Raw genomic sequence first — 16,510 nt, 5'->3', positions numbered from 1 at the left:
TATGGAGCTGTGCACAAGAGCGGTGACTTTCACACATCACTTGTGCGTTGCTTGAAAATCGCAGCATGCTCTATATTCTGCGTTTATCACGTAACGCAGACTCCATAGAAGTGAATGGGGTTGCGTGAAAATCGCAAGCAAGTGCGGATGTGGTGCGATTTTCACGCACAGTTGTTAGGAGGGGCTTAGATACACAGCTCAGTAGGCAGTATCTCATAGGATTAGATACACAGCAGACTGTATCACACAGGATTAGATACACAGGTCAGCAGACCGTATCACAGGATAGGATTAGATACACAGCTCAGCAGACAGTATCACATAGGATTAGATACACAGCTCAGCAGACAGTATCACACAGGTTAGGATTAGATACACAGCTCAGCAGACAGTATCACATAGGATTAGATACACAGCTCAGCAGACAGTATCACATAGGATTAGATACACAGCTCAGCAAACAGTATCACACATGATAGGATTAGATACACAGCTCAGCAGACAGTATCACACAGGATAGGATTAGATACACAGCTCAGCAGACAGTATCACACAGGATAGGATTAGATACACAGCTCAGCAGACTGTATCACACAGGATAGGATTAGATACACAGCTCAGCAGGCAGTATCACACAGGGTAGGATTAGATACACAGCTCAGCAGACAGTATCACACAGGATAGGATTAGATACACAGCTCAGCAGACTGTATCACACAGGATAGGATTAGATACACAGCTCAGCAGACAGTATCACACAGGATAGGATTAGATACACAGCTCAGCAGACAGTATCACACAGGACAGGCTTAGATACACAGCTCAGCAGATAGTATCACACAGGATAGGATTAGATACACAGCTCAGCAGACAGTATCACACAGGATAGGATTAGATACACAGCTCAGCAGACAGTATCACACAGGATAGGATTAGATACACAGCTCAGCAGACAGTATCACACAGGATAGGATTAGATACACAGCTCAGCAGACAGTATCACATAGGACAGGATTAGATACACAGCTCAGCAGACAGTATCACACAGGATAGGATTAGATACAGGAGACAATCTGATTAGATACAGTGTCACACATAACAGAGCAGCATTCTGTCCCTGAAACGCGTCATTCCCTCTTCTCGTCTTGTTGTTTCTGCATGAACTGAAAGGGTTAATCGCAGCGTCTTTGACTCCGTCACGTTGATTTTTTTAGAAGGCGTCTTCCTGCTGCCAACAATGGCGTCCGCCGATCTGAGAGACGAGCTGAACTGCTCCATCTGCCTGGACATCTATACAGACCCCGTCACCCTGAGGTGCGGACACAACTTCTGCCGGGGGTGCATTAAAGACGTGCTGGACACCCAGGAGGGCTCTGGAGTCTATACCTGTCCTGACTGCAGAGAGGACTTCCTCGAACGTCCGGCCTTGAGGAGAAACACAACTCTGAGTAACATTGCTCAGCACTTCCTCTGTACTCCACAACAGGAAGGGCCTGGGATCTTCTGCACCTTCTGTGATGTGCCAGTCCCGGCCGTTCGCTCCTGTGTGCAGTGTGAGACCTACATGTGCCACCATCACTTGATGAAGCATGATCGGTCAGTAGAACATACCTCAACTCCACTCAATCCCTCTCCAAAGAGTAGAAAATGTGTTGTCCACCACAAAGCCTTGGAATATTACTGCTACATGGATTCCGTCTGTGTCTGTGCACAATGTGTGTCTTCTAGGCATTGTGGACATAGAGTGGAACCAATGGAGGATGCTCTTCAGATGAGGAAAGAGAACATGAGGAATGTTCTGCAGAAACTCACAACAAACATTGAGAAGACTGAGAAAAGAGTCCAGAGTCTGCAGAAGAAAGAGCAAAATGTTCATGAAAAAGCAAATGATTTAACCGAGAGGGTCAGGGTCATGCTCGTAGATATAAGGAGACAACTAGAAGACCTTGAGAAGAAGGTCCTGAATGAGATCTCCAGGCAGAAGGAACAGGTGTCATTGTCAGTCTTGGACTTGATCCAACAAATGGAAATTAAAAAGAGTGAAATGACAAGGAAGATAACCTACATGACGGAGCTGTGTAACATGACTGACCCCATATCTGTTCTGGAGGACTCACCAGGAGATGACTTTTGGGATACTGCGGTGGTAGCAAATGAAGAGAAAGGTTTGGAAGATAAGCTTTATAGGGTAGGTGATCTGGATGAAGGTCTGATTTCAGAGATGTTTGAAGAAGTGCTATCTGACATCATGACCGGTGTAAAGACAAGGCTCAGAGGTCCAGGGTGGACAGGTCTACGGATGGATGTTAACACGGCTGGAAACCATGTCCACCTATCAGATGACTTGAAAACTGTGACCTGGTCCAACGGAACCCAACCCTATCCAGGAACCCCTGAGAGATTCCAGTACCCACAGATCCTCAGCACTAATAGCTTCCATACAGGCCAACATTACTGGGATGTGGAGACCAGTAAAACTGGAAGGTGGAGGGTAGGGATGTGTTATCCCAGCATGGACCGGACAGGAGATCAGTCATATATCGGGGACAATGAGAAGTCTTGGTGTCTGCGATGGCAAAAAAAATCTATACTCCGTCCTCCATGACAATGTGGAGACTGTGCTATCACTGGAGCCTTCATGTCATACATTGAGAATGCGCCTGGACTATGAGGCCGGGCAGCTGACATTTTATGAGCTCAGTGACCCCATCAGACACCTGCAAACCTTCACCACCACCTTCACCGAGCCCCTCCATGTTGGATTTCGGTTATATAAGTCGTGGGTGAAAATTATTGATCCTGAATGAGATGAAGATAACAAGGTCATCCATGATGAAAGTATGTGCTTTATGATAGATGTAAGGACATTGACTGTCCACCTACCACCTCGATGAGGGTCTCAAGTGTGGCACCAGTCCCACCAGAGGGCAGCATATCACTTTTATCCAGGGCTGACTGGAGATGGACAGACCCACCATGACTGGCTAGGTTCTGACTGGTGAGGATTTTGAGGTCTACCAGAAGAGCACATCTACTGACTTCTGAGACATAAAAGTAAGATGAGCCCCACAGTCCCTTCTCTCATGAGCCTGAGGGGCCCCAGTCAGGTAGTGGTATTGATGCCGCCCTTGGACCCTCTGCAGAGTGACTACTGATAGCATTACACTGCACTAATGATGGCGTCTCGTGAGTCCACCAACGTGTGAGCTCCTTCTGCGTTATCTGCAAGATGTGATGTATGAAATCTCTGAAAATAAAGAAAAATGGAAATTCATTTTCTTCATTGGTGCTAAATAAGGAGACAGTATCACATATGAGATACAGGCTTAGATACAGCGGCTTAGGAAAGATTATTACACACAACCGGATTAGATACTCAGCTCAGGAGGCAGTATCACACAGGAGAGGATTAGATACACGGCTCAGCAGACAGTATCACACAGGATAGGATTAGATACACAGCTCAGCAGGCAGTAACACACAGGATAGGATTAGATACACAGCTCAGCAGACTGTATCACACAGGAGGGGATTAGATACACAGCTCAGCAGACAGTATCACACATCATAGGATTAGATACACAGCTCAGCAGGCTGTATCACACAGGATAGGATTAGATACACAGCTCAGCAGACTGTATCACACAGGATAGGATTAGATACACAGCTCAGCAGACTGTATCACACAGGATAGGATTAGATACACAGCTCAGCAGACAGTATCAAACAGGATAGGATTAGATACACAGCTCTGCAGACATTATCACACAGGAGGGGATTAGATACACAGCTCAGCAGACAGTATCACACATCATAGGATTAGATACACAGCTCAGCAGGCAGTAACACACAGGATAGGATTAGATACACAGCTGAGCAGACTGTATCACACAGGATAGGATTAGATACATAGCTCAGCAGACAGTATCACACAGGATAGGATTAGATACACAGCTCAGCAGACTGTATCACACAGGATAGGATTAGATACACAGCTCAGCAGACTGTATCACACAGGATAGGATTAGATACACAGCTCAGCAGACAGTATCAAACAGGATAGGATTAGATACACAGCTCAGCAGACTGTATCACACAGGATAGGATTAGATACACAGCTCAGCAGACAGTATCACACATGATAGGATTAGATACACAGCTCAGCAGACAGTATCACACAGGATAGGATTAGATACACAGCTCAGCAGACAGTATAAAACAGGATAGGATTAGATACACAGCTCAGCAGACAGTATCACACAGGAGAGGATTAGATACACAGCTCAGCAGACAGTATCACACAGGATAGGATTAGATACACAGCTCAGCAGTCAGTATCACACAGGATAGGATTAGATACACAGCTCAGCAGACAGTATCACACAGGATAGGATTAGATACACAGCTCAGCAGACAGTATCACACAGGATAGGATTAGATACACATCTCAGCAGACAGTATCATATAGGATAGGATTAGATACACAGCTCAGCAGACAGTATCACACAGGATAGGATTAGATACACAGCTCAGCAGACAGTATCACACAGGATAGGATTAGATACACAGCTCAGCAGACAGTATCACACAGGATAGGATTAGATACACAGCTCAGCAAGCAGTAACACACAGGATAGGATTAGATACACAGCTCAGCAGACAGTATCACACAGGATAGGATTAGATACACAGCTCAGCAGACAGTATCACACAGAATAGGATTAGATACACAGCTCAGCAGACAGTATCACACAGGATAGGATTAGATACACAGCTCAGCAGACAGTATCACACAGGATAGGATTAGATACACAGCTCAGCAGACTGTATCACACAGGAGAGGATGAGATACACAGCTCAGCAGACTGTATCACACAGGATAGGATTAGATACACAGCTCAGCAGACAGTATCACACAGAATAGGATTAGATACACAGCTCAGCAGACTGTATCACACAGGATAGGATTAGATACACAGCTCAGCAGACAGAATCACACAGGATAGGATTAGATACACAGCTCAGCAGACAGTATCACACAGGATAGGATTAGATACACAGCTCAGCAGACAGTATCACACAGGATAGGATTAGATACACAGCTCAGCAAGCAGTAACACACAGGATAGGATTAGATACACAGCTCAGCAGACAGTATCACACAGGATAGGATTAGATACACAGCTCAGCAGACAGTATCACACAGAATAGGATTAGATACACAGCTCAGCAGACAGTATCACACAGGATAGGATTAGATACACAGCTCAGCAGACAGTATCACACAGGATAGGATTAGATACACAGCTCAGCAGACTGTATCACACAGGAGAGGATGAGATACACAGCTCAGCAGACTGTATCACACAGGATAGGATTAGATACACAGCTCAGCAGACAGTATCACATAGGATAGGATTAGATACACAGCTCAGCAGACAGTATCACACAGGATAGGATTAGATATACAGCTCAGCAGGCAGTATCACACAGGACAGGATTAGATACACAGCTCAGCAGACAGTATCACACAGGATAAGATTAGATACACAGCTCAGCAGACAGTATCACACAGGATAGGATTAGATACACAGCTGAGCAGACTGTATCACAGGATAGGATTATATACACAGCTCAGCAGACTGTATCACACAGGATAGGATTAGATACACAGCTCAGCAGACAGTATCACACAGGATAGGATTAGATACACAGCTCAGCAGACTGTATCACACAGGATAGGATTAGATACACAGCTCAGCAGACAGTATCACACAGGATAGGATTAGATACACAGCTCAGCAGACTGTATCACACAGGATAGGATTAGATACACAGCTCAGCAGACAGTATCACACAGGATAGGATTAGATACACAGCTCAGCAGACAGTATCACACATGATAGGATTAGATACACAGCTCAGCAGACGGTATCACACAGGATAGGATTAGATACACAGCTCAGCAGACAGTATCACACAGGACAGGATTAGATACACAGCTCAGCAGACAGTATCATATAGGATAGGATTAGATACACAGCTCAGCAGACAGTATCACACAGGATAGGATTAGATACACAGCTCAGCAGACAGTATCACACAGGATAGGATTAGATACACAGCTCAGCAGACAGTATCACACAGGATAGGATTAGATACACAGCTCAGCAGACAGTATCACACAGGATAGGATTAGATACACAGCTCAGCAGACAGTATCACACAGGATAGGATTAGATACACAGCTCAGCAGACAGTATCACACAGGATAGGATTAGATACACAGCTCAGCAGGCAGTATCACACAGGACAGGATTAGATACACAGCTCAGCAGACAGTATCACACAGGATAAGATTAGATATACAGCTCAGCAGACAGTATCACACAGGATAGGATTAGATACACAGCTGAGCAGACTGTATCACAGGATAGGATTAGATACACAGCTCAGCAGACAGTATCACACAGGACAGGATTAGATACACAGCTCAGCAGACTGTATCACACAGGATAGGATTAGATACACAGCTCAGCAGACAGTATCACACAGGATAGGATTAGATACACAGCTCAGCAGACTGTATCACACAGGATAGGATTAGATACACAGCTCAGCAGACAGTATCATACAGGATAGGATTAGATACACAGCTCAGCAGATTGTATCACACAGGATAGGATTAGATACACAGCTCAGCAGACTGTATCACACAGGATAGAATTAGATACACAGCTCAGCAGACAGTATCACACAGGATAGGATTAGATACACAGCTCAGCAGACAGTATCACACAGGATAGGATTAGATACACAGCTCAGCAGACAGTATCACACAGGACAGGATTAGATACACAGCTCAGCAGACAGTATCACACAGGATAGGATTAGATACACAGCTCAGCAGACAGTATCACACAGGATAGGATTAGATACACAGCTCAGCAGTCAGTATCACACATGATAGGATTAGATACACAGCTCAGCAGACAGTATCACACAGGATAAGATTAGATACACAGCTCAGCAGACAGTGTCACACAGGATAGGATTAGATACACAGCTCAGCAGACAGTATCACACATGATAGGATTAGATACACAGCTCAGCAGACAGTATCACACAGGATAGGATTAGATACACAGCTCAGCAGACAGTATCACACAGGTTAGGATTAGATACACAGCTGAGCATACAGTATCACACAGGATAGGATTATATACACAGCTCAGCAGACAGTATCACACAGGATAGGATTAGATACACAGCTCAGCAGACAGTATCACACAGGATAGGATTAGATACACAGCTCAGCAGACAGTATCACACAGGATAGGATTAGATACACAGCTCAGCAGACAGTATCACACAGGATAGGATTAGATACACAGCTCAGCAGACAGTATCACACAGGATAGGATTAGATACACAGCTCAGCAGACAGTATCACACAGGATAGGATTAGATACACAGCTGAGCATACAGTATCACACAGGATAGGATTAGATACACAGCTCAGCAGACAGTATCACACAGGATAGGATTAGATACACAGCTCAGCAGACAGTATCACACAGGATAGGATTAGATACACAGCTCAGCAGACAGTATCACACAGGATAGATTAGATACACAGCTCAGCAGACAGTATCACACAGGATAGGATTAGATACACAGCTCAGCAGACTGTATCACACAGGATAGGATTAGATACACAGCTCAGCAGACAGTATCATACAGGATAGGATTAGATACACAGCTCAGCAGACTGTATCACACAGGATAGGATTAGATACACAGCTCAGCAGACAGTATCACACAGGATAGGATTAGATACACAGCTCAGCAGACAGTATCACACATGATAGGATTAGATACACAGCTCAGCAGACGGTATCACACAGGATAGGATTAGATACACAGCTCAGCAGACAGTATCACACAGGACAGGATTAGATACACAGCTCAGCAGACAGTATCACACAGGACAGGATTAGATACACAGCTCAGCAGACAGTATCACACAGGATAGGATTAGATACACAGCTCAGCAGACAGTATCACACAGGATAGGATTAGATACACAGCTCAGCAAGCAGTAACACACAGGATAGGATTAGATACACAGCTCAGCAGACAGTATCACACAGGATAGGATTAGATACACAGCTCAGCAGACAGTATCACACAGGATAGGATTAGATACACAGCTCAGCAGACAGTATCACACAGGATAGGATTAGATACACAGCTCAGCAGACAGTATCACACAGGATAGGATTAGATACACGGCTCAGCAGACAGTATCACACAGGATAGGATTAGATACACAGCTCAGCAGGCAGTATCACACAGGACAGGATTAGATACACAGCTCAGCAGACAGTATCACACAGGATAAGATTAGATACACAGCTCAGCAGACAGTATCACACAGGATAGGATTAGATACACAGCTGAGCAGACTGTATCACAGGATAGGATTAGATACACAGCTCAGCAGACAGTATCACACAGGACAGGATTAGATACACAGCTCAGCAGACTGTATCACACAGGATAGGATTAGATACACAGCTCAGCAGACAGTATCACACAGGATAGGATTAGATACACAGCTCAGCAGACTGTATCACACAGGATAGGATTAGATACACAGCTCAGCAGACAGTATCATACAGGATAGGATTAGATACACAGCTCAGCAGACTGTATCACACAGGATAGGATTAGATACACAGCTCAGCAGACTGTATCACACAGGATAGAATTAGATACACAGCTCAGCAGACAGTATCACACAGGATAGGATTAGATACACAGCTCAGCAGACAGTATCACACAGGATAGGATTAGATACACAGCTCAGCAGACAGTATCACACAGGACAGGATTAGATACACAGCTCAGCAGACAGTATCACACAGGATAGGATTAGATACACAGCTCAGCAGACAGTATCACACAGGATAGGATTAGATACACAGCTCAGCAGACAGTATCACACAGGATAGGATTAGATACACAGCTCAGCAGACTGTATCACACAGGATAGAATTAGATACACAGCTCAGCAGACAGTATCACACAGGATAGGATAGATACACAGCTCAGCAGACAGTATCACACAGGATAGATTAGATACACAGCTCAGCAGACAGTATCACACAGGACAGGATTAGATACACAGCTCAGCAGACAGTATCACACAGGATAGGATTAGATACACAGCTCAGCAGACAGTATCACACAGGATAGGATTAGATACACAGCTCAGCAGTCAGTATCACACATGATAGGATTAGATACACAGCTCAGCAGACAGTATCACACAGGATAAGATTAGATACACAGCTCAGCAGACAGTATCACACAGGATAGGATTAGATACACAGCTCAGCAGACAGTATCACACATGATAGGATTAGATACACAGCTCAGCAGACAGTATCACACAGGATAGGATTAGATACACAGCTCAGCAGACAGTATCACACAGGTTAGGATTAGATACACAGCTGAGCATACAGTATCACACAGGATAGGATTAGATACACAGCTCAGCAGACAGTATCACACAGGTTAGGATTAGATACACAGCTGAGCATACAGTATCACACAGGATAGGATTAGATACACAGCTCAGCAGACAGTATCACACAGGATAGGATTAGATACACAGATCAGCAGACAGTATCACACAGGATAGGATTAGATACACAGCTCAGCAGTCAGTATCACACATGATAGGATTAGATACACAGCTCAGCAGACAGTATCACACAGGATAGGAATAGATACACAGCTCAGCAGACAGTATCACACAGGATAGGATTAGATACACAGCTCAGCAGACTGTATCACACAGGATAGGATTAGATACACAGCTCAGCAGACAGTATCATACAGGATAGGATTAGATACACAGCTCAGCAGACTGTATCACACAGGATAGGATTAGATACACAGCTCAGCAGACAGTATCACACAGGATAGGATTAGATACACAGCTCAGCAGACAGTATCACACATGATAGGATTAGATACACAGCTCAGCAGACGGTATCACACAGGATAGGATTAGATACACAGCTCAGCAGACAGTATCACACAGGACAGGATTAGATACACAGCTCAGCAGACAGTATCATATAGGATAGGATTAGATACACAGCTCAGCAGACAGTATCACACAGGATAGGATTAGATACACAGCTCAGCAGACAGTATCACACAGGATAGGATTAGATACACAGCTCAGCAAGCAGTAACACACAGGATAGGATTAGATACACAGCTCAGCAGACAGTATCACACAGGATAGGATTAGATACACAGCTCAGCAGACAGTATCACACAGGATAGGATTAGATACACAGCTCAGCAGACAGTATCACACAGGATAGGATTAGATACACAGCTCAGCAGACAGTATCACACAGGATAGGATTAGATACACAGCTCAGCAGACAGTATCACACAGATAGGATTAGATACACAGCTCAGCAGGCAGTATCACACAGGACAGGATTAGATACACAGCTCAGCAGACAGTATCACACAGGATAAGATTAGATACACAGCTCAGCAGACAGTATCACACAGGATAGGATTAGATACACAGCTGAGCAGACTGTATCACAGGATAGGATTAGATACACAGCTCAGCAGACAGTATCACACAGGACAGGATTAGATACACAGCTCAGCAGACTGAATCACACAGGATAGGATTAGATACACAGCTCAGCAGACAGTATCACACAGGATAGGATTAGATACACAGCTCAGCAGACTGTATCACACAGGATAGGATTAGATACACAGCTCAGCAGACAGTATCATACAGGATAGGATTAGATACACAGCTCAGCAGAATGTATCACACAGGATAGGATAGATACACAGCTCAGCAGACTGTATCACACAGGATAGAATTAGATACACAGCTCAGCAGACAGTATCACACAGGATAGGATTAGATACACAGCTCAGCAGACAGTATCACACAGGATAGGATTAGATACACAGCTCAGCAGACAGTATCACACAGGACAGGATTAGATACACAGCTCAGCAGACAGTATCACACAGGATAGGATTAGATACACAGCTCAGCAGACAGTATCACACAGGATAGGATTAGATACACAGCTCAGCAGGTCAGTATCACACATGATAGGGATTAGATACACAGCTCAGCAGACAGTATCACACAGGATAGATTAGATTACACAGCTCAGCAGACAGTATCACACATGATAGATTAGATACACAGCTCAGCAGACAGTATCACACAGGATAGGATTAGATACACAGCTCAGCAGACAGTATCACACAGGTTAGGATTAGATACACAGCTGAGCAGACAGTATCACACAGGATAGGATTAGATACACAGCTCAGCAGACAGTATCACAAAGGTTAGGATTAGATACACAGCGAGCATACAGTATCACACAGGATAGGATTAGATACACAGCTCAGCAGACAGTATCACACAGGATAGATTAGATACACAGCTCAGCAGACAGTATCACACATGATAGGATTAGATACACAGCTCAGCAGACAGTATCACACAGGATAGGATTAGATACACAGCTCAGCAGACAGTATCACACAGGATAGGATTAGATACACAGCTCAGTAGACAGCATCACACAGGATAGGATTAGATACACAGCTCAGCAGACAGTATCACACAGATAAGATTAGATACACAGCTCAGCAGTCAGTATCACACAGGATAGGATTAGATACACAGCTCAGCAGACAGTATCACACAGGATAGGATAGATACACAGCTCAGCAGACAGTATCACACATGATAGGATTAGATACACAGCTCAGCAGACAGTATCACACAGGATAAGATTAGATACACAGCTCAGCAGACAGTGTCACACAGGATAGGATTAGATACACAGCTCAGCAGACAGTATCACACATGATAGGATTAGATACACAGCTCAGCAGACAGTATCACACAGGATAGGATTAGATACACAGCTCAGCAGACAGTATCACACAGGTTAGGATTAGATACACAGCTGAGCATACAGTATCACACAGGATAGGATTAGATACACAGCTCAGCAGACAGTATCACACAGGATAGGATTAGATACACAGCTCAGCAGACAGTATCACACAGGATAGGATTAGATACACAGTTCAGCAGACAGTATCACACAGGATAGGATTAGATACACAGCTCAGCAGGCAGTATCACACAGGATAGGATTAGATACACAGCTCAGCAGACAGTAACACACAGGATAGGATTAGATACACAGCTCAGCAGACAGTATCACACAGGATAGGATTAGATACACAGCTCAGCAGACAGTATCACACAGGATAGGATTAGATACACAGCTCAGCAGTCAGTATCACACAGGATAGGATTAGATACACAGCTCAGCAGACAGTATCACACAGGATAGGATTAGATACAGGAGACAATCTGATTAGATACAGTGTCACACATAACAGAGCAGCATTCTGTCCCTGAAACGCGTCATTCCCTCTTCTCGTCTTGTTGTTTCTGCATGAACTGAAAGGGTTTAATCGCAGCGTCTTGACTCCGTCACGTTGATTTTTTTAGAAGGCGTCTTCCTGCTGCCAACAATGGCGTCCGCCGATCTGAGAGACGAGCTGAACTGCTCCATCTGCCTGGACATCTATACAGACCCCGTCACCCTGAGGTGCGGACACAACTTCTGCCGGGGGTGCATTAAAGACGTGCTGGACACCCAGGAGGGCTCTGGAGTTTATACCTGTCCTGACTGCAGAGAGGACTTCCTCGAACGTCCGGCCTTGAGGAGAAACACAACTCTGAGTAACATTGCTCAGCACTTCCTCTGTACTCCACAACAGGAAGGGCCTGGGATCTTCTGCACCTTCTGTGATGTGCCAGTCCCAGCCGTTCGCTCCTGTGTGCAGTGTGAGACCTACATGTGCCACCATCACTTGATGAAGCATGATCGGTCAGTAGAACATACCTCAACTCCACTCAATCCCTCTCCAAAGAGTAGAAAATGTGTTGTCCACCACAAAGCCTTGGAATATTACTGCTACATGGATTCCGTCTGTGTCTGTGCACAATGTGTGTCTTTCTAGGCATTGTGGACATAGAGTGGAACCAATGGAGGATGCTCTTCAGATGAGGAAAGAGAACATGAGGAATGTTCTGCAGAAACTCACAACAAAACATTGAGAAGACTGAGAAAAGAGTCCAGAGTCTGCAGAAGAAAGAGCAAAATGTTCATGAAAAAGCAAATGATTTAACCGAGAGGGTCAGGGTCATGCTCGTAGATATAAGGAGACAACTAGAAGACCTTGAGAAGAAGGTCCTGAATGATATCTCCAGGCAGAAGGAACAGGTGTCATTGTCAGTCTTGGACTTGATCCAACAAATGGAAATTAAAAAGAGTGAAATGACAAGGAAGATAACCTACATGACGGAGCTGTGTAACATGACTGACCCCATATCTGTTCTGGAGGACTCACCAGGAGATGACTTTTGGGATACTGCGGTGGTAGCAAATGAAGAGAAAGGTTTGGAAGATAAGCTTTATAGGGTAGGTGATCTGGATGAAGGTCTGATTTCAGAGATGTTTGAAGAAGTGCTATCTGACATCATGACCGGTGTAAAGACAAGGCTCAGAGGTCCAGGGTGGACAGGTCTACGATGGATGTTAACACGGCTGGAAACCAGTCCACCTATCAGATGACTTGAAAACTGTGACCTGGTCCAACGGAACCCAACCCTATCCAGGAACCCCTGAGAGATTCCAGTACCCACAGATCCTCAGCACTAATAGCTTCCATACAGGCCAACATTACTGGGATGTGGAGACCAGTAAAACTGGAAGGTGGAGGGTAGGGATGTGTTATCCCAGCATGGACCGGACAGGAGATCAGTCATATATCGGGGACAATGAGAAGTCTTGGTGTCTGCGATGGCAAAAAAATCTATACTCCGTCCTCCATGACAATGTGGAGACTGTGCTATCACTGGAGCCTTCATGTCATACATTGAGAATGCGCCTGGACTATGAGGCCGGGCAGCTGACATTTTATGAGCTCAGTGACCCCATCAGACACCTGCACACCTTCACCACCACCTTCACCGAGCCCCTCCATGTTGGATTTCGGTTATATAAGTCGTGGGTGAAAATTATTGATCCTGAATGAGATGAAGATAACAAGGTCATCCATGATGAAAGTATGTGCTTTATGATAGATGTCAGGACATTGACTGTCCACCTACCACCTCGATGAGGGTCTCAAGTGTGGCACCAGTCCCACCAGAGGGCAGCATATCACTTTTATCCAGGGCTGACTGGAGATGGACAGACCCACCATGACTGGCTAGGTTCTGACTGGTGAGGATTTTGAGGTCTACCAGAAGAGCACATCTACTGACTTCTGAGACATAAAAGTAAGATGAGCCCCACAGTCCCTTCTCTGATGAGCCTGAGGGGCCCCAGTCAGGTAGTGGTATTGATGCCGCCCTTGGACCCTCTGCAGAGTGACTACTGATAGCATTACACTGCACTAATGATGGCGTCTCGTGAGTCCACCAACGTGTGAGCTCCTTCTGCGTTATCTGCAAGATGTGATGTATGAAATCTCTGAAAATAAAGAAAAATGGAAATTCATTTTCTTCATTGGTGCTAAATAAGGAGACAGTATCACATATGAGATACAGGCTTAGATACAGCGGCTTAGGAAAGATTATTACACACAACCGGATTAGATACTCAGCTCAGGAGGCAGTATCACACAGGAGAGGATTAGATACACGGCTCAGCAGACAGTATCACACAGGATAGGATTAGATACACGGCTCAGCAGACAGTATCACACAGGATAGGATTAGATACACAGCTCTGCAGACATTATCACACAGGAGGGGATTAGATACACAGCTCAGCAGACAGTATCACACATCATAGGATTAGATACACAGCTCAGCAGGCAGTAACACACAGGATAGGATTAGATACACAGCTCAGCAGACTGTATCACACAGGGTAGGATTAGATACAGCAGCTCGGCAGACAGTATCACACAGGATAGGATTAGATACACAGCTCAGCAGACAGTATCACACAGGATAGGATTAGATACACAGCTCAGCAGACAGTATCACACAGGATAGGATTAGATACACAGCTCAGCAGACAGTATCACACAGGATAGGATTAGATACACATCTCAGCAGACAGTATCATATAGGATAGGATTAGATACACAGCTCAGCAGACAGTATCACACAGGATAGGATTAGATACACAGCTCAGCAGACAGTATCACACAGGAGGAGATTAGATACACAGCTCAGCAGACAGTATCACACAGGATAGGATTAGATACACAGCTCAGCAGACAGTATCACACAGGATAGGATTAGATACACAGAGCAGTAGACAGTATCACACAGAATAGGATTAGATACACAGCTCAGCAGACAGTATCACACAGGATAGGATTAGATACACAGCTCAGCAGACAGTATCACACAGGATAGGATTAGATACACAGCTCAGCAGACAGTATCACACAGATAGGATTAGATACACAGCTCAGCAGACAGTATCACACAGGATAGGGATTAGATACACAGCTCAGCAGACAGTATCACACATGATAGGATTAGATACACAGCTCAGCAGACAGTATCACACAGGATAGGATTAGATACACAGCTCAGCAGACAGTATCACACAGGATAGGATTAGATACACAGCTCAGCAGACAGTATCACACAGGAGAGGATTAGATACACAGCTCAGCAGACAGTATCACACAGGATAGGATTAGATACACAGTACAGCAGACAGTATCACACATGAGGGGCTTAGATACACAGCTCAGCAGGCTGTATCACACAGGATAGTATTAGATACACAGCTCAGCAGACAGTATCACACAGGAGAGGATTAGATACACAGCTCAGCAGTCAGTATCACACAGGAGAGGATTAGATACACAGCTCAGCAGACAGTATCACACAGGATAAGATTAGATACACAGCTCAGCAGACAGTATCACACAGGATAGGATTAGATACACAGCTCAGCAGTCAGTATCACACAGTATAGGATTAGATACACAGTTCAGCAGACAGTATCACACAGGAGAGGATAAGATACACAGCTCAGCAGACAGTATCACACAGGATAGGATTAGATACACATCTCAGCAGACAGTATCACACAGGATAGGATTAGATACACAGCTCAGCAGACTGTATCACACAGGATAGGATTAGATACACAGCTCAGCAGTCAGTATCACACAGGATAGGATTAGATACACAGCTCAGCAGACAGTATCACACAGGAGAGGATTAGATACACAGCTCAGCAGACAGTATCACACAGGATAGGATTAGATACACATCTCAGCAGACAGTATCACACAGGATAGGATTAGATACACAGCTCAGCAGACTGTATCACACAGATAGGATTAGATACACAGCTCAGCAGTC

The 16,510-nt window shown here is 44.8% G+C and overlaps 2 protein-coding genes across 2 annotated transcripts; both read left to right on the top strand.

Moving 5' to 3' along the window:
- The first annotated feature begins 1,045 nt into the window (after nt 1-1,045).
- LOC121005238 (E3 ubiquitin/ISG15 ligase TRIM25-like) lies at nt 1,046-3,069 on the top strand. The gene is given in 2 exon segments (XM_040437855.1): nt 1,046-2,587; nt 2,589-3,069. Coding segments are annotated over 2 exon segments (1,569 nt in total). The 5' UTR covers nt 1,046-1,237; the 3' UTR covers nt 2,808-3,069.
- A 9,554-nt stretch (nt 3,070-12,623) lies between these two features.
- Nucleotides 12,624-14,657, top strand: LOC121004044 (E3 ubiquitin/ISG15 ligase TRIM25-like). Its single transcript, XM_040436083.1, is given in 5 exon segments — nt 12,624-13,116; nt 13,118-13,219; nt 13,221-13,698; nt 13,701-13,721; nt 13,724-14,657. Coding segments are annotated over 5 exon segments (1,563 nt in total). The 5' UTR covers nt 12,624-12,636; the 3' UTR covers nt 14,206-14,657.
- Nucleotides 14,658-16,510: the final 1,853 nt, after the last annotated feature.

Source organism: Bufo bufo, chromosome 6 (assembly GCF_905171765.1).
Source record: "Bufo bufo chromosome 6, aBufBuf1.1, whole genome shotgun sequence".
Taxonomy (NCBI): Eukaryota; Metazoa; Chordata; class Amphibia; order Anura; family Bufonidae; genus Bufo; species Bufo bufo.
This window is presented reverse-complemented; position numbering and strand designations above follow the sequence as displayed.